Below are 21,693 nucleotides of genomic sequence, written 5' to 3' on the forward strand. Positions count from 1 at the left end.
TAAAGGTTGGTCAGAAGGGGTTTACCAGTGCCGTCTTCGGCGCAGTACTAACCAGGGTTAGCCGTGGTGGCACTGCCGTTGTCTACGAAAGATCCTCCGCCAGTGTCACCTTCCACTACTGCTGCTGCCCAGTAGCTAACCTTCAGGGATTCCTCTGCCCCCCTCCCCACTGGAACTGCCTGTCCTCTTCTGCAGATGTGGCCATTGATCCCTGAAGGGGGTGGACACATCTTCGTTGGGTGTCTCAGCTGTGACCAGTCCATCTTGAGTGACTCTGCTAGGAGTTTAGTCTCTTGATAGAGTCTAGACCCCTTACAGTATTGCTTTGACAGCCTTGCTCAGATCCTGCAAATGGAAGGCTGTGGCTTCCTTTATTGAGTCCATCCACCTCTTGTTGGGTCTTCCTCTTTTCCTGCTGCCTTCAACTTTTCCTAGCATGACTGTCTTTTCCAGTGACTCTTGTCGTCTCATGACGTGACCAAAATACGATAGCCTCAGTTTAGTCATTTTAGCTTCTAGGGTCAGTTTAGGCTTGATTTGATCTAGAACCCACTGATTTGTTGTTTTTTGGTCATCCACGGTATCCGTAACCCTCTCCTCCAACACCACATTTCAAAGGAATCTACTTTCTTCCTATCAGCTTTCTTCACTGTCCCGCTCTCACACCCATGCATGGTCATAGAGAATACGATGGCATGAATTCATCTAGCCTTGGTGGCCGGTGACACGTCCTTACACTTCAAAATAGTAACCATATTCATTAACCATAGAGTCGTATCCTCCGAAGTCCTAGAGACGGCGTCCATAGAAGGGGGAGATGGGGCGACTGAGGGAAGGCGCGCGGGGGCTTCTGCGCATGCGCGCCTGGCTCTCCCCGTTCCCTGACGCCTGCCTTCCGCCCTTCGGTGAAGATGGCTGCCCGCGCGGGGCCCCGAGCCGCGGGGACCGACGGCAGCGATTTCCGACACCGGGAGCGCGTGGCCGAGCATTACCAGATGAGGTAGGGTAGGGCGGGAGAGCGTGCAGCGTGCAATTGGGGGTGCTGATACCTGCATGGCACCGAGGGGCTGTTTGCTTCGTCCCTCCCCAGGGTTGCCAACCTCCAGGTGGGGGCTTGGCGCCTCCCGGAATTGCAACTGCGCTCCAGGCGGCAGAGATCAGTTCCAGTGGAGAAGATGGCAGCTTTCGAGGATCGACTCTGGCCTCGCGTGCTTGCGGAGCTCCCCTCCTCCCCCCCCCTAACCTAACTCCACTTTTTCAAGGTTGTGGTCCCAAATCTCCAGGAATTTCCCCAACCCGGAGTTGGCGATCCTAGTTGCTATTTCTATCCGGGGGAGGGAGAAGCTGTTGCAGTAAAACAGGGGGTTCGCGGGGGAGAGGGAGGCCCAAGATCGTTATCAAGAAAACAGTTTATTTGCAGCTGCTGGCTCAGAGGCCCTAATGGGCAGAAATCTCTGAGTCCCGATTGTACTGGGGAAGAGAGATTTATCCAAATTCAAGTTATGACGATACATCAAGTTATGCATATCTGATTGCATTACAGTCAGAAAGGCGACTCGGTACAGTTGCCGTTTCATCCAGTTTTTCCTATCATTGTTTTTTTTGTTTTTTTTGTTTTTAAATTTTTTTATTAAGTTTTATAACATACAAAAAAGAAGATTATAACAATAAAACAAAAAAAAGTAAAGTAACAATAAAAAAAGAACCAGGATAGGTTTTCCTATCATTGTTTATCGTTCACTCTGGCACTCCATGGCTCTTAGCCCATTGACCCAGTGCACAGAGCAGGCTTGTAGCTAGGCAGAAATTCCTTCCCTGGCAGCCTGGAAGCCAATTATTACCGGGAGATCTCTGGGGTACTGTCACAAAGCAAGCTGTGCATTGGTGCATGCTCACTTTATGTAAGCTCATGTGTGTACCCTGGCTAATCTGTGATGTGTAGGGTTGCCAGCTCCAGGTTGGGAAATTCCTGGAGATTTGTGGGGGTGGAGCCTAAAGAGGGCGGGGTTTGGGGAGGGACGGGACTTCAGTGGGGTATAATGCCATAGAGTCCACCTTCCAAAGCGGCCGTTTTCTCCAGGTGAACTGATCTCTGTCACCTGGAGATCAGTTGTAGTAGCGGGAAATCTCCAGCTGTCACCTGGAGATTGGCAACTGTAGTGATGCAGGAGAGAGTAAAAGGAAAGGAAGAAGATTCCGCAATCAGTTATAGTCTTGCCAGTGTCGTCTTGTTTTTTCTGTACTTGTAAGTGAAGTTTAGGCTTAAACGGAAATGCTCCTTAGCTGCTCCAGGTATTAAATCACATTACATAAATTGGGAGACTTCAGTCATTCTCTGTGCTCACTCTGCTTATCTTGTCCTGTCAGTTATGAAGGCATATGTGATAGGCTACCTCTTGTATTTCATGGTCTTTTTAACCCCACAGTTCTATGTGTATGTATGGATACTGATTGAAGTTTCACTTCATAACTGAAGCTAAGGGCTGTAGCTAAATTTGCCAAGTGGCCTGCAGGAAAATGACCCGTCCCTTTTATAAAGGCTTAATATGTGGAAATGGGCACCTGCGACTTTTCCTGGCATGGAGGTAAAAAAAAAAATCCCATTAAGCCCCTGTTTAAACGGACAGGACTTTTTTCTCACAGTTGGCATCTCTATCTTTTAAGTCCACAAAATGTTATGCTACAATATGTCAATTAGTTTTTAAGGTGCCAGGGGTGATCTTTTTGGTTTTGCTGCAACTTGACGTCAGTTTCCGCCTCCAGAAATGCTTGGTTATAAATAGTATTGAGAAAGATAGACTTATCAGGTTGGGGATTTTATCATGGAAAGTTCATTATTTCATTGTTCTGTTGGCGCATAAAACAAGGCTTGGTGTACACATTCATGCAGCATGATGAGGTAGTAGAGTTTAGAGGTGATACAGTGGACTGTTTAGGATTTTACTGTGAGTGGCCCAAGATAAGGTCCTGTCTTGCGCTGTACCACTTACAAACCTTTGTTCCTGGTGCACCTTCCCCCCTCCCCAAACATGAAAGGCTGTGGACTGCAGCATGATGTCTAAAATCTGAAAGGTTAACTTCTTGTTTTAGGCTTCTCAGCTCCTGGCCTTGTGCTTCTTCTCCAGATCTCCTTGATCTATAATGAAATCCTAAACCGAGTTCCGCCTTTCTAAGCCCGTTAACGTCAATGACCTTAAAGGGTATACCTCTGCTTACAATGGCAGTGTTGTTGTCCACTATACAGGCTCCGTGTTTTGTTTAGTTAGCTTTGTTTATTTTACAAAATGTATAATCCCCCCTTTTTGTCCTCACAAGGGCCCCCAAGGCAGCTAACAAATTAAAACATACATAATAAAATCCCATTTTAAAAGCATCCTGCCAAAAAACTCAGATCATTAAAACCAGAGCTAAAATACAAAGACATAAGAACAACAGTTAAATGTTAAGAACATAAGAAAAGCCCTGCTGGATCAGATCAAGACCCATTGAGTCCAGGAGTCTGTTCACACAGTAGCCAACCAGATGCCTCTAGGAAGGCCACAAACCAGACGACTGCAGCAGCATTATCCTGCCTGTGTTCCATAGCTCCTAATATAATAGGCATGCTCCTCTGATACTGGAGAGAAGAGGTATGAATCATGACTGGTATTCATTTTGACTAGTAGCCATGGATAGCCCTGTCCTCCATGAACATGTCTACTCCCCTCTTAAAGCCTTTCAGGTGGGCAGCCATCACCACATCCTGAGGCAGGGAGTTCCACAGTTTAAATGTTTGTGATCACCTTTTGCACGGGCCCTTGGATCTCCAGCATCACCTCTCTTTCTCCTCCCTGCAGTGTGTCCCTCAAGTCTGAGATTAAGAAGTTGATCTACATGCAAGTGGCGCTGTGGCTGCTGGTGGCGGCGCAGATGTGCGTCGCCCACTTCAAGTGGCTGCCCCACGACCAGGTGGCCATGCCCTACCAGTGGGAGTACCCGTACTTGCTGAGCATCATCCCTTCGCTGTTCGGCCTCCTCTCCTTTCCCCGGAACAACATCAGTTACCTGGTGCTCTCCATGATCAGCACGGGCCTCTTCTCGATAGCGCCTCTCATCTACGGCAGCATGGAGATGTTCCCGATGGCCCAGCAGCTCTACCGCCACGGCAAGGCCTACCGCTTCATCTTTGGCTTCTCCGCTGTCTCGGTGATGTACTTGCTGGTCGTGATCGCCGTGCAGGTTCACGGCTGGCAGCTCTACTACAGCAAGAAGCTGCTGGACTCCTGGTTCACCAGCACGCAGGAGAAGAAGAAGAAGTGAAGAAATGGCCCGGAGTTTGTGTGCGGGTGGGACATTGCCTCAGGGCTGGGAGCTGGAGGTGCCTGACTCAGACAAAGGTGGAATGGGTTCGTTGTCATCCCCGTTCAGGCAAGAGATACCAAAGGCCCTGTGCATGCTAAGTGAAAGCTGAGCCATATCTTGGTATCTTCCATCTAGGGCTGGAAGACTCCCAGTTTGGTCAGCTTTCCTTGGGAGGGACTTAAGGGATCTTCTGCCTTCAGGAGAGGCATCCAGTGCCATTGGGTAAGATGTCATCCTTACGCTGCTGAAGATGCTGGGAGCTCACGATGAGTGGATTGCAAAGACATCTCCAACCTTAAAAAGACTGATTATTGCCATTCTCTTTAGCTGTACTGTAGTCTGTGAGATACTAGTCGGGTGGGACAATATTTCACGTTGAGGCCAGGATCCCTTGCATTTGGTCATCCTAGAACTCTCGATAGGGAATGCTCTAGGCCCCAGCCCCATAGAGAGAGACCTGCTCCTGTGCAGTGATTCTCCCCCCTCCCCCGGACGGGCCTCTTTGCTATGGGGGAAGAAGACCTCTTGAGCTGCTGATTTTGGCCAGGAAGAACATGGCTTCCAGCCAGATGTTGTCATGCTACGCTTTTCCTCTTTGCTCACCCACAGAGGACTGGTTTGTGGGACTGGTGCTGTGGCTCCGAACCTGGCCTGCTTTCCGTGGTCACGCAGACCAGCGCTGCTTTAGGATTCCATCCCTGTTCAAACATTCCCTTTTCCTCAGGCAGCACAGGTGCGCCTGCCCATCCCTGTCCCGTCCCCCACCCCAGCGACAGGGGCTACCTCCTCCATCCCAGGCACTGAATTTCAGCATCCCTCCTATGTGCTTCAGTACCAAATAAAGAGCTGAACTGGAGAGTCGTCCTTGTGGGTCTTTTGTGAGGGGTGGGTGTCTTGGCTGAACCTAGCGACTGCAGATTCCTTCTTACATAAGAACATCAGGCCAAGGCTCATCAAGTCCAGCAGTCTGTTCACACAGTTTCCAACCAGGTGCCTCTAGGAAGCCCCCGAACAAGATGACTGCAGCAGCAGCATCCTGCCTGTGTTCCACAGTACCTAATATAATAGGCATGCTCCTCTGATACTGGAGAGAATAGGGATGCATCGTGACTGGTATAGGTATGCCACAACAAAAAGGGGGCAAAACCGTAACCCTATAAAACTAGAATAAGGTATCCAAAAGGTAAGGAATCAACATGAAATCATGGGCTAATATTGATACTTTTGAATAATAATTCAATTGATATTTTGTGAATAATACACAATAAATTTAATACAAACAATTTATATAAATTTTGTGTTTGTATTAAATTTATTATGTATTCACAAAATCACGTATCAATATATATTGAGATAGATAGATACATAGATAGATATATTGATATATATATATATACATACCCTCCAGTATGTTTTAACATTTTATGCTTTTATACCTGAAACTTTCCCCACCCACTCTTCTTTAAATTTAAGTTACTTCCCACCCATGGTTTTCTGTTCTTTGCTTTTGTGTGCGTGCCGTAGCTTTCTCTCCTCTCAACTGGCAGTGGTTTCGACTCTTAGCTGCTACGAAATGCCACAGCAATACCTGCTTTCTTTGTTGCTTATCTGTTCCCCATGGTTTCTGTCGCTGTCCCTCCTTTGCACTTTTCCTATGGAGACTTCACGTCGATGCGTTTGACTTGCTGTTTGGAACCCGGAGGCAAAAACCTGGACACGATTTCCCCATATTTTGTTTATTTACAGCTAACCCACCCCAGAGCTCAGGTTGTGATAGAAGGTGAGGACAGTCGTCCCATCAAAAACAAATAAGCATCCCCATTATCACAGGACTAGGAGCTGAACCAGTTCAGCCACTTCCCTAATCCCTAGCCCTGAGGTGACTCCCAAGATTATCACAGGGCTTCCAGCTTTAATACCTATATTCACCGTATATACACAAATAGTTCAGTGCAGATTTAAGAGTACCAGGAACTGCCACAATGTCTCATTTGTTATGAGGGCCGGATATGACATTAATGTCACTTGGTCAGGCCATGCCGGGCCTTGCCAGCCCAGATCAGTAGAGGGAGTGGGGGTAGGGTTGCCAACCTCCAGGTACTAGCTGAAGAACTGCTATTACAACTGATCTCCAGTTGATAGAGATCAGTTCACCTGGAGAAAATGGCCGGTGTGGCAATTGGACTCTATGGCATCAAAGTCCCTCCCCAAACCCTGCCTTCCTCAGGCTCCCCCCAAAAAACCTCCCACCAGTGGTGAAGAGGGACCTGGCAACCCTAAGTGGGGGTGTGTGGCTGCCTCAGCTGACGAACTCACAGCAGGCTTGCTAGCCCAGATTGGGACTAGGGAGGGAGGTGGCTGCCTCGTGGGCTGGACAGGAGCTCTCAAGGGGCCGGATCCGGCCCATGGGCCATATGTTTGACACCCCTGGTCGATTTACTCCTTGTGTATGTAAAGTGCTGTCAAGTCACAGCTGACTTATGGTGACCCCAGTGGGAGACTTTCAAGGCAAGTCCCTCTTTGCTATCGGCGGGAGGTTTTGGGGGAGGCGCCTGAGGAGGGGAGGGTTTGGGGAGGGGAGGGACTTCAGTGCCATAGAGTCCAATTGCCAAAGCGGCCATTTTCTCCAGGCGAAGTGATCTCTATTGGTTGGAGATCAGTTGTAATAGCAGGAGATCTCCAGCTGGTACCTGGAGGTTGGCAACCCTAGCTTTAGAGAGGAAAAATGCCTACATCAGGGAATGTACTTGGAATTTTTAAAAGGATAAAAATATATATTAACGCAGGCAAAGTCATCACCTGCTTTCGTCTAGGTTAAATCTTTTTAATAAAGAGAGCCCGGATGCTGTTGTGGTTAGACTAGGATCTGGGAGGTGCAGGTTTGAATCCTTACTCTGCCATGGAAGTTTGCTAGGTAATCTTGGGCTAGTCATTCTGCTCAGCCTAACCTATTTTATAGGGTTGTTTTGTGAACATAAAACGGAGGAGGGGAAAATGAGGTTATAATCTGCTTTGGTTCCCCATTGGTAAAAAAAAAAAAAAAAGTACGGTATATTTAAACAAATTTGCTGGTCTGAGTTCATGGAAACAGAGTGAAACACAACCAGCCGCAGTCCCAGTAAGGAAAGCCATGATTATAAAAGCATTCTTCAGTCTACAAGACTCCTTGTGGAGAACAGCAAATCAGGAATATTTATCTGAAATTCACTTCAGCACAAAGAATTTTAATGAAGGCGCAGCTGGGATCAGGAACATACGGAAATCTGATCTGGGGCAACAAGCTGTCCCAGTTTTCAGAAACTTCTTCATATCTCTCAGTCAGAACAAAGCATCTTTTAAAAAAAAGTTTTATCATTTTAAACAATACAAAAAATTAACATACACATGCCCGTGCCCATGCCCATTCACATACAAGTCAGAACAAAGCATCTTGATACGGAGAAATGCTACGATGGATATTATCAAATGGATCGGATCTACATCTGTGTCTGGGCTTGTCTCGGGCCTAATGCACACCGAGTTTAGGCAATATGGAAACATAACAGCTTAGATGGCTAAAGTAATGACAAAGTAATCAAGAGGATATATCTTAATGCACACATGTCTCCTCGTCGCTGACACACCCAGTAGCAAAGAAATTGTAATGGAAACCGTTCAGATGTTCTACTCCATTTGCTGAAGACAAGTGGATTTCCATGTGTGAAGCGTTGCCCAAGCCATTCCCTCAGCTCAGCCTACCTCATAAGACTGTTTTGTAAGAATCAGTGAGCAGATAATTGTGAAGTGTTTTTTACATTATGTATTGCATTTTATTTTACAATTGATAGGGACAAGCACACATTTGGAGCCACCCCCACCCCCCAGATAGGGCTGCCAACTGCCTGGAAAAAAATATCCTGTCCCTTTAATAGAGGCTGAATGGGACATTATTTACTAGTGGTGCAAAATGCTGCCAAGACACTCCTCGTGGGGTTTTCAAGGCAAGAAATGCATAGAGGTGGTTGGGCATTGCCTGCCTCTGCATAGCGACCCTGGTATTCCTTGGTGGTCTCCGAGTACTAACCAAGGCGGACTCTGTTTATAGGGTTGCCAGCTCCGGGCTGGGAAATACCTGGAGATTTTGGGGGTGGAGCCTGGGGAGGGCAGGGTTTGGGCAGGCGAGGGACTTCAGTGGGGTATAATTCCATAGAGTCCACCTTTCCAAGCAGCCATTTTCTCCAGATGTGCTCATCTCCATTGGCTAGAGATCAATTGTAATAGTGGGAGATCGCCATCCACCACCTGGAGGTTGTCAACCCTATCTGTTTAGCTTCCAAGGTCTGATGAGATTGGGCCAGTCTGGGCCAAGTCAGGGTATTATTTACTAGGTGATGTTAAGGCTCCATGCCACGAAAAGCTTCAGCTTGCCATTTCTACACGTTAAGCCTCTGTCAAAAGGACAGGGCATTTTCCTTCAGATCTGTTGGCAACCTTAGGAAAGGGGTCATGAGTGAACCCAATGGTGGATGCTGCACATAGGATTACAGCTGCATGTTCAAATCTTTATGCAAACAAGGCTACTGCTCCCCTCTTCTTTTCTGGAATCTTTCATATGTTTTGAGACTCAGTACTTATAGCCTAAATAGCAATGTGCTTTAAAACAAGCCTTGCTTGCTTAACTTTCCATCAATAAGCCAACTGTTTTCCAGTATGTTCTTTTCTTGTTCTGGATCCCTTCCCCTTTGCACATCTTAATCTTTTTTAATTAAAGGGGTGTTTGTTCATTTTAAACCAAGATTAAGGCAAATCACGTTAAATTAAATCGACCACGTTTTTTTGCCAATAATTAACCTTCCCTTATCAGCAGGCTTGGAGTTTATTTGCCGTAGTTTTCTAACACGCTTAAAGAAAAGCCCTGCCTTGCAAAGATATTTTCCCAACCCCAATACTTTTTTTCCAGCCCAAATTTTAGCTTGCAGTCACCTTTTGCTTGGTGATAAAATTTTAAAATGTGGAACTGAAATTGGCATAGCTTCCAAATCAAAATCTTCAGAACTGAGTTGAGATTTCTTGTGAGCTTTGCTGGTTTAAGATTTGATTGCAAACAAGAGCAAGGTATTTCCAGAGCGTTTCTTGTGGCAATTGTGATTTTGATTCCACATAATTGACTGTGTAAAGTGCTGACAAGTCACAGCTGAGTTATGGCGACCCCAGCAAGTGGCTTTCAAGGCAAGTGAGAAGCAGAGGTGGTTTGCCTTCCTCTGCAGAGTCTTTCTTGGGGGGGGGTCTCCCTTCCAAGTACTGACTCTGTTCAGCTTCTGAGATCTGATGAGATCAGGCTATACCATACTGCCTTCTATCCGCCACATAATACTAGGGTTGCCAATCTCCAGGTACTAGCTGGAGATCTCCTGCTATTACAACTGATCTCCAGCTGATAAGAGACCAGTTCCCCTGGAGAAAATGGCCGCTTTGGCAATTGGTCTCTATGGCATTTAAATCCCTCCCATCGCCAACCCCGCCCTCCTCAGGCTCTGCCCCAAAAACCTCCCACCGGCGGTGAAGAGGGACCTGACAACCCTAATAATTACTCCAGCTATATTACTAGGGTAGGACAAACAGGCACAGTGTTTAGCATGGGGTCCCCAACATGGTGACCATGGGCGTCATGGCACCTGCTGACATGTTTTCTGGTGCACACCATGTGTTTTCAGGAAATGGGTGGGACCAGGTAGGGCTTTTACCCAGCAGGGCTTTAGATTGACTATTAGAGTTGCCAGGTCCCTCTTTGCCATCAGCAGGAGGTTTTGGGGGCGGAGCCTGAGGAGGGCAGGATTTGGGGGGGAGGGACTTCAGTGCCATAGAGTCCAATTGCCAAAGCCGCCGTTTTCTACAGGTGAACTAATCTCTATCATCTGGAGATCAGTTGTAATAGCAGGAGATCTTCTGCTGTTACCTGTATGTTGGCAACCCTATTGACTATTGGAGATATAATTAGCTGTGCAGATTTTAAAAAATGTTACTTTGACAGCAGCTGCCACCACAGAACAAGGATCTACACTGTATTACTGAAGTTAAGCTGCGTCAATCCCTTTGTGGCTGACTCCGCCTCCTGCAGCAGCCATTTTGCTACTACTCCCACCATGCCACTTTGCTGCTGTGCCCACCATGCTGTGTCAGAATTCCCACAGGCTCAAAAAGGTTGGCGGTCCTAGTTCAGGGGGTGAAGGGATTTATGCCTTTGGTATACATATGCTGCACATAGACCCACTGATCTTTAAAAATAAATAAATAAACAAACACATATCAAATGTAAACATGAACATTATTAACGTCATAAATGTTAACAGTGTATGCATATCCTAAATTAATATACAATGCATAAGAAATCTTAATTGAAATAAAACTCATAAATCCTAAACTTCACTCAAGGATTAAACAGGAAGTATTCATATTAAATGTGAACGATTAATTAGTTATATACACAAGCAGGGAATCAAATATTATTCGGCTTCTGAGCATTTTCTGTTGGATTTTTGATAAGCAGATATCTTTACTAGGGTAGGGATACCGGTAATTGATTCTCACACACCTTAAGTAACTATTCACATTTTGCTGGGCAAACATTGATATCCAATACACTGTAAACAGTCTGCTATTATTTCAATGTTCATTCTTGATATTTTCTCTGCACGTTATTCTTTATGAAAAGAAAAATCAAGGATCAAGAGTTAAAGCTGTATTAAATATTTTCCTAGTTGTGGGCAACTATCTGTTTCTAGTCACTTATTTGTTCATAAGAGTAATTCAGGACTGACATAACTGAGTTGAATGAACTTGTATATGTGGATTACAAATGGAGCCAGTGTAGTGTAGTGGCTGAGAGCGGTGGACTCTAATCTGGAGAATCGGGTTTGATTCCCCACTTCTCCACATGAGCAGCGGACTCTGTTCTGGTGAACCGGGTTGGTTTCCCCAGTCCTCCTAGGGGTGCCAGGTCCCTCTTCGCCAACGGCGGGAGGCTTTTGGAGTGGAGCCTGAAGACGGGGTTTGGAGAGGGGAGGGACTTTAATGGCATAGAGTCCAATTGGCAAAGCGGCCATTTTCTCCAGGTGACATTCTGGTATGGTAGCACTCTCTTCACAGCTGGACTACCTCCCGGCTTTGCAAATCTACCGTGTCACCAAGAAGATAAAATTCTGGCTACTTGTAACGTTTGCAGTTAACACACCAAAAGCCAGGTTGCAGGCTGAATCCTGTGGGCGTGGGCAGGCTCTCAGGATGAGCTGGCGCCGTGGGAAGTCGGCACGAGATGGCACAACTTGTGGGCTGCCTGCCACAGATCGAGATGTCTGTGGGTGTAGGCATGGGGGAAATCACAGCTCACACCCACATCTCTGGAAGAAGCAATGGCCTCGGAGCCAGATTTCCAGGCAGGCTTGAACCGTGGCTTATCTCATTTTAGAAATTAAACACTGCTCAGTAGGAAGAGGAAGGAACCCAATAATAACAAATTGACTAATAATTGTACTACAAGATTAGTCCTACGACAACAATTCAAATTGCTACTAGCATTCAATGGTTCCTAAATATTTAGGGTTGCCTGGTTCCTCTTTGCCACCGGCGGGAGGTTTTTGGGGCGGAGCCTGAGGAGGGCGGGGTTTGGGGAGGGGAGGGACTTCAATGCCACAGAGTCCAATTGCCAAAGCGGTAATTTTCTCCAGGGGAACTGATCTCTGTCGGCTGGAGATCAGTTGTAACAGCAGGAGATCTCCAGCTAGTACCTGGAGCTTGGCAACCCTTTAAATATTAGTTTTGTAAATATTAGGGTTGCCAACCTCCAGGTGGTGGCTGGAGATCTCCCACTGTTACATCTGATCTCCAGGCGACAGAAACCCATTCCCCTGAAGAAAATGGCCACTTTGGCAATTGGACTCTACGACATTGAAGTCCCTCCTCTCTCCAAACCCTGCCCTCCTCAGGCTCTACCCCCAAAATCTTCAGGTATTTCCTAAACCGTGGCTGGCAACCGTAGTAAATACAGATAGCCCTGACCTGGATCGCCCAGGCTAGCCTGATCTCGACAGATCTCAGAAGCTTAAGCAGGGTCGGTCCTGGTTCGTTCTTGGATGGGAGACCATCAAGGAATACCAGGGTCGCTATGCAGAGGTAGGCAATGGCAAACCACCTCTGAATATCTCTTGCCTTGAAACCCCTTCCGAGTTGCTATAAGTCAGCTGCGACTTCAGGCATTATACCCTGTTGAAGTCCCTCCCTTCCCCAAGCCCGCCCTCCCCAGGCTCCACCCCCAAAATATCCAGGTATTTCTCATCCCAGAGCTGGCAACCCTAAATGAATATAATTATACCTGCTCAGTTTGGCTGATTTGCACCTCCTTTAGTAACAGAAGTGACATCATTGTGCCAGGGTTATGCAACAGCATTCGCCCAGCACTCTGTGGTCTAATCACAGAGTTTGGGGTGAATTCTAGAACATCACCCGACATGATGATGTCAATTTCAGGTCACGCTAGAAATGACTTCATAACACCAAGGACACTGATCCTCCTCTAATTTCCTAAATCTGCCCAGCTGAACCGTAAACCTGCATGTCCAAGAAACTTCAGACTTCTCCATGCTGGTAAATTGTATTCCAGAATAAAGGACTAGAGCTCTGGCAAACAGCCAAGCAGTCCTGTCTAGAGTCGAGAGGCTATTTAGATAAAACAGATGGTCCAGGCCTCTTATCAGCTTTAGCGTTTAAAACAAATAATTAAAATAGGTAAAGGTTAAAGGTAGTCCCCCCGTGCAAGCACCAGATCATTACTGACTCATGGGTTCATGTCACATCACGACGTTTACTAAGCAGACTATTTTTATGGAGTGGTTTGCCATTGCCTTCCCCAGTCGTCCACATTTTACCACCCCCACCCCCAGCAAGTTGGGTACTCATTTTACTGATCTCGGGAGGATGATCGGCTACCTGAAACCAACTTCCATCAGGTAGCGAGCAGAGCTTTGACTGCAGTATTGCAGCTTACAACTCTGCGCCACGGGGCTCTTTGCCAAATAGGTATAACCTCTCAACAAAGCCAGACGTGATGCTGCAGGACACCATTCTGGCCCCTCCATTTCCCCCTGATGTTCACAAGAGCAAGCAATGGGAATGGGTGTTAACGGTTCCACTCTCCTTTAAGCCCCATTGGCTCTGACAGGGCCAGAAGAAGTACGAGAGAGTAACAGGCCATTCCTTCCAGTGCCTCTGCTTATAGGAATGGGAGATCGCCTGAATCTCCTGAGACATGACATTCCTGGTAGGAGTAGACAGGCCACTCACCTCTAACCAGTGGCAGGCCCTCTTCAAAGTTATAGGCCCTAGCTAGGGTTGCCAGCTCCGGGTTGGGAAATACCTGGAGATTTTTAGGGCGGAGCCTGAGGAAGGTGGGGTTTGGGGAGGGACTTTGATGCCATAGAGTCCAATTGCCAAAGCGGCCATTTTCTCTAGGTGAACTGATCTCGATCGGCTGGAGATCAGTTGTAATAGTAGGGGATCTCCAGCTAGTGCCTGGAGGTTAGAATTCAAAGAAGAAAGCACAGAAAAAAAGCAGCCCAAATGTGGGCAATAAATATCAACACTCAGGTTATGCTTTTTAGAAAAATATATAGGGAGAAAAATTTCTCACCAGGACAATTGCAGTTGGAAAAAATTGTTGACCACAGGTCTAATACAACAAAGTATAAAGTGCATAAATATATAAACAGGTCATTATACAAATGTAAAGTCTGGCATGAAACGCTCAGAATCATAAGAGTCCATACATAGAAATTAATTTAATAAAGCAACGGAGAAGGCACTCTGCAATGGGCTTCCGGTAAATATTCCATTTCATGGAGAATTTTTTCAAGCTTCTAGTCCTTCCGTGTGCCAAAAGGTTCTGTGAGAAAATACATTTGCACAAACAAATATACATCATCATTGTGAAAAGTCAAGAAGGTAGGTACAATAAATAAAATTAGCAAAGTTAACAAATACATATTAACAATAACATACCATTCATGAAGTCAAGGAGAATACCTGGAGTGCCTGGAGGTGCCTGGAGGTTGGCAGCCCTAGCCCTAGCAGATGCCCGACCATGCTGACCCAGATGGTAGTCCAGCTTCATTCATAATTGTTTCTTTCTCCTAAATTGCTCAGCACCTTCACATTTCCCGCCAATGTTTCCTGTTCCTGTTATGCCCAGAATTGCCTGTTACTCTTATGATGCTGGTGATAGCAATTTGAGGATTGCTGGATGCACACTCAGTTTCTCTATCCACACACACACACACCCCTTTGCAGGAATGGCATACACAACTTGACCACGCAGCTGAGAAGGGGATAAAGGGAATTGATGCCAGCCAGCTCTGCCCTTTTCTCTCTAGAAAATAAGGATGCAGGGCATATGTATTTCAGGGCTCTGCAGGAATATCAAGTGGCTCCAGTAGGGTTGCCAGATCTGGGTTGGGAAATACCTGGAAATTTGGGGGGGTGGAACCTGTTGTTCCACCTGGAGGTTGGCAACCCTAGGCTCCAAGCTATCTGGACTGTAGAGAATTTGACACTCTGGTTAAGTAACACTCTGGGCAAAAACGCATGTAGTAAATAATGATTGTAGCCCTGACCTGGATGGCCCAGGCTAGCCTGATCTTGTCAGATCTCAGAAGCTAAGCAGGATCAGCCCTGGTTAGTATTTGGATGGGAGACCACCAAGGGAATACCAGGGTTGCTGTGCAGAGGAAGGCACTGGCAAACCACCTCTGTTAGTCTCTTGCCATGAAAACCCCAAAAGGGGTTGCCATAAGTCGGCTGCGACTTGACGGCACTTTACACACACAAATAATGATTGTGCCCCAGCAACAGCTAGATAGTTATCTTTGATAATGTACCAGATGTTGAAGGCCCAGGAGGAAGCCAAGCCAGGTGTGTTTATGTTGTCAATTCAAATGGAAATTCTCCAAGAAAACAGATGTTCTGCTATTCAAGTGGGAATTATTCATTTATCATGTATGTGTTTATTACCCCACTTTTCTCCCCAGTGAGGAAGCAAAGAAGCTTCCTCCTCTTTTTTATCCTCACAACTAGGATTGCCAGCTCCGGATTGTGAAATACCTGGAGATTTTGGGGGTGGAGCCTGGGGAGGGTGGGGCTAGGAGAAGGGAGGGACTTCAATGGGGTATAATGCCATAGAGTCCACCTTCCAAAGTGCACATTTTCTCCAGGGGAACTGATCTCTATCACCTGGAGATCAGCTGTAATAGTGGGAGATCTCCAGTCACCACCTAGAGCATGGGTGGGGAACCTTTTTTCCACCAAGGGCCATTAGGATATTTATAACATCATTCGTGGGCCATACAAAATTATCAACTTAAACATTAGCTGGCCAAGCCCCAAGCAGGCAGCTGCCCCAGATGACCACCCCCTGTGCACGGGCGAGCAGGCAGGCATCCAACCGGTGGCACACTCGCCCACCTGGTGGCACAGGATGGTCTGTTGCACCAGCCGGGCATAGCCGTCTAGCCACATGCCGGAGTTGCTCCTGCTCCGCATGGTCAGGGCTGGATTCTACAGCTGGCTCCTGCTACCTCTACCTGCAGGGATGAAATGAGGACACACTGGCTAAGAGCTCCCCCACACACACATTCTTGCCCTGCCCCCTTTAACCCCTCCACTGTCGCCACTTCCACCCCCAGCCCTCTTGTAGTACAGAGGGAATACGTTTCTCCACAGCCCAGCTGGGAAAGGGTTAACACAGTTTCTTCGGCGGTCCTAGCAGCTCCATAGCTAAAGACTCTTCTGCAAGGGGGAAAAAAGGTTCCTTTTCTTGGCAAAACAAACTCACATCTGCCTTGAACAGAGGCTATTCCTGTCCGCAGGAGGGGGCGGCTCACCAGTCTTAGATCCTTCTGAGCTAGAGATCTGCCAGGACCCACAAAGGGCCAGACCAAATTATTTCGCGGGCTTGAAACGGCCCCTGGGCCTGACGTTCCCCACCCCTGAACTAGAGGTTGGCAACCCTACTCACAACTACTCTGTGAGGTAGGGTGGGCTGAGAGAATGACTGACCCATACAGTGAAACATGGAAAGCTACTCAGCCCTTGCCCAGATGGGGGCAGGAAAATAACAATATTGACCTACTTTGCAGGGTGTTTTAAGGATTTTGGAAGTAATGTATGTGATATTTTTTAACTCTCTGATTATTATTACCTCAGATTAGAAGAAAGAAGAAGAAAAAAGAAGAGGAGGAGGAGGAGGAAGAGGTTTTCAACCTGTTTTCAACCTGTTCATCAATGACCTGGAGTTGGGGTTAAACAGTGAAGTAGCCAAGTTTGCAGATGACACCAAATTATTTAGGGTGGTTAAAACAAAATCGGACTGTGAAGAGCTCCAGAAGGATCTCTGCATACTGGAAGAACGGGCATTAAAATGGCAAATGAGATTCAATGTGAGTAAGTGTAAAGTGATGCATATTGGGACAAAAAATCCCAACTTCACATATACACTGATGGGATCTGTGCTGGCAGCAACAGACCAAGAAAGGGATCTTGGGGTGGTAGTGGATAGCTCAATGAAGATGTCAACCCAGTGTGCGGCTGCTGTAAAAAAGGCAAATTCCATGCTGGCCATAATTAGACGAGGAATAGAAAATAAAACTGCTGATATCATACTGCCCTTGTACAAATCTGTGGTGAGACCACACTTGGAATACTGTGTACAGTTCTGGTCACCACACCTAAAAAAGGATATTACAGAGCTTGAGAAGGTGCAGAAAAGAGCAACCAAAATGATTAGGGGACTAGAGCAACTGTCCTATGGGGAGGGGTTAAGACGCTTAGGGCTGTTTAGCTTGGAAAGAAGGCGGCTGAGGGGAGACATGATAGAGGCCTATAAAAATATGCATGGTTTGGAGAGAGTGGTCAGGGAGAAGTTTTCCCCCTCATAATACTAGAACACAGGGTCATCTGCTAAAGCTGGAGGGTGAGAGATTCAAAACAGATAAAAGGAAGTATTTTTTCACACAACGCATAGTTAAATTGTGGAACTCCCTGCCCCAGGATGTGGTGATGGCTGCCAGCTTGGAGGGCTTTAAGAGGGGAGTGGACATATTCATGGAGGAGAGGGGTATTCATGGCTGTTAGTTAGAATGGATACTAGTCATGCTGCATACCTATTCTCTCTAGTATCAGAGGAGCATGCCTATTATTTTGGGTGCGATGGAGCACAGGCAGGATGGTGCTGCTGCAGTCGTCTTGTTTGTGGGCTTCCTAGAGGCACCTGGTTGGCCACTGTGTGAACAGACTGCTGGACTTGATGGGCCTTGGTCTGATCCAGCAGGGCCTTTCTTATGTTAAAAAGAAGAAGAGGAGGAAGAGGAAGAGGAGGAGGAGTTGGTTTTTATATGCCGACTTTCACCACCACTTAAGGGAGAATCAAACCTTCCCTTCCCCTCCCCACAACAGACACCCTGTGAGGTAGGTGGGGCTGAGAGAGCTCTAAGAGAGCTGTGACTAGCCCAAGGTCATGCAGCTGGCTTCATGCGGAGGAGTGGGGAAACCAACCCAGTTCTCCAGATTAGGGTCCATTGCTCCACTGCTCTTAACCACTACACCACACTGGCTGGCATAGACTGTTTAGAGTCCAAATGCTTTTTCAGAAATTAATTGCTTAGGTCATGTTTTGGCACCTTGCTTCCCTCCCTCCTTTTCAATGCCTCTGGCAGTTGGATACGGTTGTCAAGAGACAGAAACTTGAGATAGAAACTCGAGATAGAAACTTGAGTTCTCCCAGATTGACCGTTGAGCTCCAGACTAAATCCCAGATAGGGCTGCCAACCTCCAGGTGGTGGCTGGAGATCTCCTGCTATTACAACTGATCTCCAGGCAATAGAAATCAGTTCCCCTGGAGAAGATGGCCGCTTTGGCAATTGGACTCTATGGCATTGAAATCCCTCCCCTCTCCAAACCCTACCCTCCTCAGACTCCACCCCCAAAATCTCCAGGTATTTCCCAACCCAGAGCTGGGAATCCTACCCCCAGATCATTCCCCAGGACGAAATGGCAGCTTCAGAGGGTGACCTCTATGGTATACTAAAGAGTCTAGAAAAACAGTCCTAGACTGGCTGCAAAGAATGATGCTCTAAGGCTTCCCTTTTTCTCATGGAAGAAACATCCCTGCTGAACCTCCTCGCTTCCTTCCTCCAACTCGGTCCAATGCTCACAAATCTCCAGGAACACACACCCCCAGCCAGAGTTAGGACCCTACACCTGGATCTGGTGCTTATGCAAATGTTGGCCTTACCACACAGGTTGCTTCTGTATGTCCCCATTACCTTCAGTCTTACAGGAAACCTCAGCTAAATCAGGTCACCCAGGGCCCACCCATTTCCCCAGGTCTTCACAAACTTCTCCGTGGGTGGAAATGGGGAAATGACTGTGTGCAGATACAGATGAGGTGAGGAGGAGAATCCACATGACTTGCAGCCAGGAGATGTCAGTAGGTTTAAGCTTGGCTGGGGTCTATATAGGTGGCACGGTCTCCAGAGAAAGTGAACTAAACAACGAGCCAGAGAAAGTGAACTAAACAACGAGCCAGCCGAAAAAGCTCTTGTTAAGAAGTTTAACCCTGCCCCCCCCATCCACATAAAGCAGAGGTGGGGAACGTCAGGCCTGGGGGCCGTATGAGGCCCGCGAAATCATTTGGTCTGGCCCTTCATGGGTCCTGGCAGATCTCTAGCTCAGAAGGATGCTGCCCTGCCTGAATCTCTTGGGCCCAGCTGGAGACAGCAGAGCTCAAAAGCGAGTTGCTCTATGCGGCAGACACTTGGAGCCGTCTCCGGTCATACCTCTTGGCTAAATGTTTGACCAAATACAGCAGGCTAATTTTTAAGCTGATAATTTTGTATGGCCCACAAATGATGTTGTAAGTATCCAGATGGCCCTTGGCAGAAAAAAGGTTCCCCACCCCTGATATAAAGCCTCTTTCTGCCTGGAGGGTACAACTCTGCCTCATGTCTTGCAGGAGCACCTGCTCACAAAACCAGACTTCCTTCAGGTATCCTCAGTGGGTCGCCGTGTTAGTCTGTCTGCAGTAGTCGAAAAGGGCAAGAGTCCAGTAGCACCTTAAAGACTAACAAAAATATTTTCTGGTAGAGTATGAGCTTTCGTGAGCCACAGCTCACTTCTTCAGATATCTGAAGAAGTGAGGTTTCTGAAGATATCTGAAGATCTCTGAAGAAGTGAGGTATTCTTCAAGTATCTGAAGAAGTGAGCTGTGGCTCACGAAAGCTCCTACCCTACCAGAAAATATTTTTGTTAGTCTTCAGGTATCCTGTCTCTAATCTCTGTGCTATAACTATCTGTATTGCTTATAATTTATACTGCTAGTAGGGATGCCAGGTCCCTCTTTGCCATTGGTCCCAGCGCCGCTGCCGATTCCTGTCACTAGGGAGCCGGAACAACCGGAGCGACCGGAGCAAACGTTGCCGCTGCCAGCGCCGGACGCCTCCAGCAGCCCGGCGGATGACAACTCAGCCACCGAGGGTGAGTCTGATCCGGCAACGACGGATCGCCCGACGTCCCCCATCTCAGCGCCGCGCCGTTCCCAGCGGAATTGATCGCGGCCGAGCTACCTCCAGGACTTTGTGTGCTCCCAGTGCACAGTGAGGGTCGCTCGGACTTAGAGGGGAGCGGTGTTGTGTACGTATATAGTTGGGGAGTAAGCAAGGGAGACTTAGGAGCTTGAGTTCGGTTCCTGCCATCAATAAACGCGGTTGTTGTTTGAACTCCATCTCCGACCTCGTGAATCCTTCCCACGCAGACTCAACAAGAAGCCTTCTCCTCCTCTAGTGCCAGCCACCATGTGAGACAGATGATCTCTCAGGGCTGGATCAATCATTTCCTGCTCACCTGGGTCCGAACCTCAGCAGTCTCACACAATAGCACAATCCCCGACACTGTGGTTTGAAGCAGGAAGCTGTTCTTCTCAACTCAAACCTGAGAAGTTGAGTGTGGGGAGGAAAGTAATTTTTTTTTACCTCTTCCTCCCACTACTATATAAAAGGGTTGGGTATGTGGGTGGAAATTGGGGTCAGAGGATGTGCGCCCCACACCCTGCAGGTTCGTATATGCTGTCAGGCAGTGAAACAGACCAATCCCCCCCCCCCCCGGCCGCCCAATGATCCTTCCCTAGGGTTGGCAACTCCAGGTTTGGGAATTCCTGGAGATTTGGGGTTTGAGGCTGGGGAGGGGAGGGTTTGGGGAGGGGAGGGCCTTCAATGCCATAAAGTCTAATTGCTAAAGCGGCCTTTTTCTCCAGGTGAACTGATCTCTGTCGGCTGGAGATAAGTGAACCGATCTCTGTCGGCTGGAGATAAGTTGTAATAGCGTGTATTCGTTTGGGGAGAGGCTTCATTGGGTTGTAATGTAGGGTTGCCAGCTCTGGGTTGGGAAATACCTGGAGATTTTTGGGGTGGAGCCTGAGGAGGGGAGGGTTTGGGGAGGGGAGGGCCTTCAATGCCATAAAGTCTAATTGCTAAAGCGGCCTTTTTCTCCAGGTGAACTGATCTCTGTCGGCTGGAGAGAAGTTGTAATAGCGGGAAATCTCTAGCTACTACCTGGAGGTTGTATTGTAAAAACCAAACAGGGCAGGCTCACAAATTACAAGAATATCAAACCGTGTATTCAACGTCAGAACAAGTGCAAAACATCAACAAGCAGTACAGTGTGACACAAATATATACAATACTATACAATATGTACAGGCTATGTACAGCTTCATCAGCCTCAAACAAAGAAGAGAAAGAAACTCCCCGTGGAACTTCTCCAGATTTCTTGGGAAGGTCGCGAATTCGCTTAGAGGATTGGTTAATTAACCATCCTTGTTTCCATATATATTTTGCTATTTTTATATTTGTTTTTTAGTATATGCTCCCCTTCGGAACGGGGCTGCAATGCTTTTGTGGTGAAAACGCCAGAAATATCCGGAAAAGCGTTTCCTTGTGGTTCTTGCCTGCGGTGGTGCTGCGGCAAGACCCATAACTTTGAAAAGTGACTTTCTGCTCACCCATTTGAAGTGGACTCTGCTTCACGTCTGACTTGAGAAACCGCCAGTGTGCTTACGTGTTAAAATAGCCTGTACATATTGTATAGTATTGGAAAAATTTGAGTCACACCGTACTGCTTGTTGATGTTTTGCACTTGTTCTGACGTTGAATACACGGTTTGATATTCTTGTAGTTTGGGAGCCTGCCCTGTTTGGTTTTTACAATCTTGCATTAACAGTGGATTTGAGTTCTTTTGTTGACTACCTGGAGGTTGGCAACCCTAGTGAAATGCCAT

General features: G+C 47.2%; 2 protein-coding genes across 2 annotated transcripts in view; both read left to right on the forward strand.

Moving 5' to 3' along the window:
• Positions 1-885: 885 nt before the first annotated feature.
• On the forward strand, positions 886-4,310 carry JAGN1 (jagunal homolog 1). The gene is made up of 2 exons (XM_056857912.1): positions 886-1,000; positions 3,837-4,310. The coding sequence occupies exons 1-2, from the start codon at positions 912-914 to the stop codon at positions 4,297-4,299; spliced, it is 552 nt and encodes a 183-aa protein (XP_056713890.1). The 5' UTR covers positions 886-911; the 3' UTR covers positions 4,300-4,310.
• A 10,929-nt stretch (positions 4,311-15,239) lies between these two features.
• IL17RE (interleukin 17 receptor E) overlaps positions 15,240-21,693 on the forward strand; it is a 49,325-nt gene continuing 42,871 nt past the window's right edge. The window contains exons 1-2 of the mRNA XM_056846565.1: positions 15,240-15,279; positions 19,802-19,896. Of these exons, the coding sequence (XP_056702543.1) occupies positions 15,240-15,279; positions 19,802-19,896 (135 nt within the window). The remainder of the gene's footprint in view (positions 15,280-19,801; positions 19,897-21,693) is intronic.

This window comes from Euleptes europaea, chromosome 1 (assembly GCF_029931775.1).
Source record: "Euleptes europaea isolate rEulEur1 chromosome 1, rEulEur1.hap1, whole genome shotgun sequence".
In the NCBI taxonomy this organism is placed as follows: Eukaryota; Metazoa; Chordata; class Lepidosauria; order Squamata; family Sphaerodactylidae; genus Euleptes; species Euleptes europaea.

Coding starts and splice junctions, on each gene's coding strand:
- JAGN1 (XM_056857912.1), top strand. CDS start 912: ATGGCTGCCCGCGCGGGGCCCCGAGCCGCGGGGACCGACGGCAGCGAT. Junction 1,001..3,836: donor GCCGAGCATTACCAGATGAG/GTAGGGTAGGGC, acceptor TCCTCCCTGCAG/TGTGTCCCTCAAGTCTGAGA.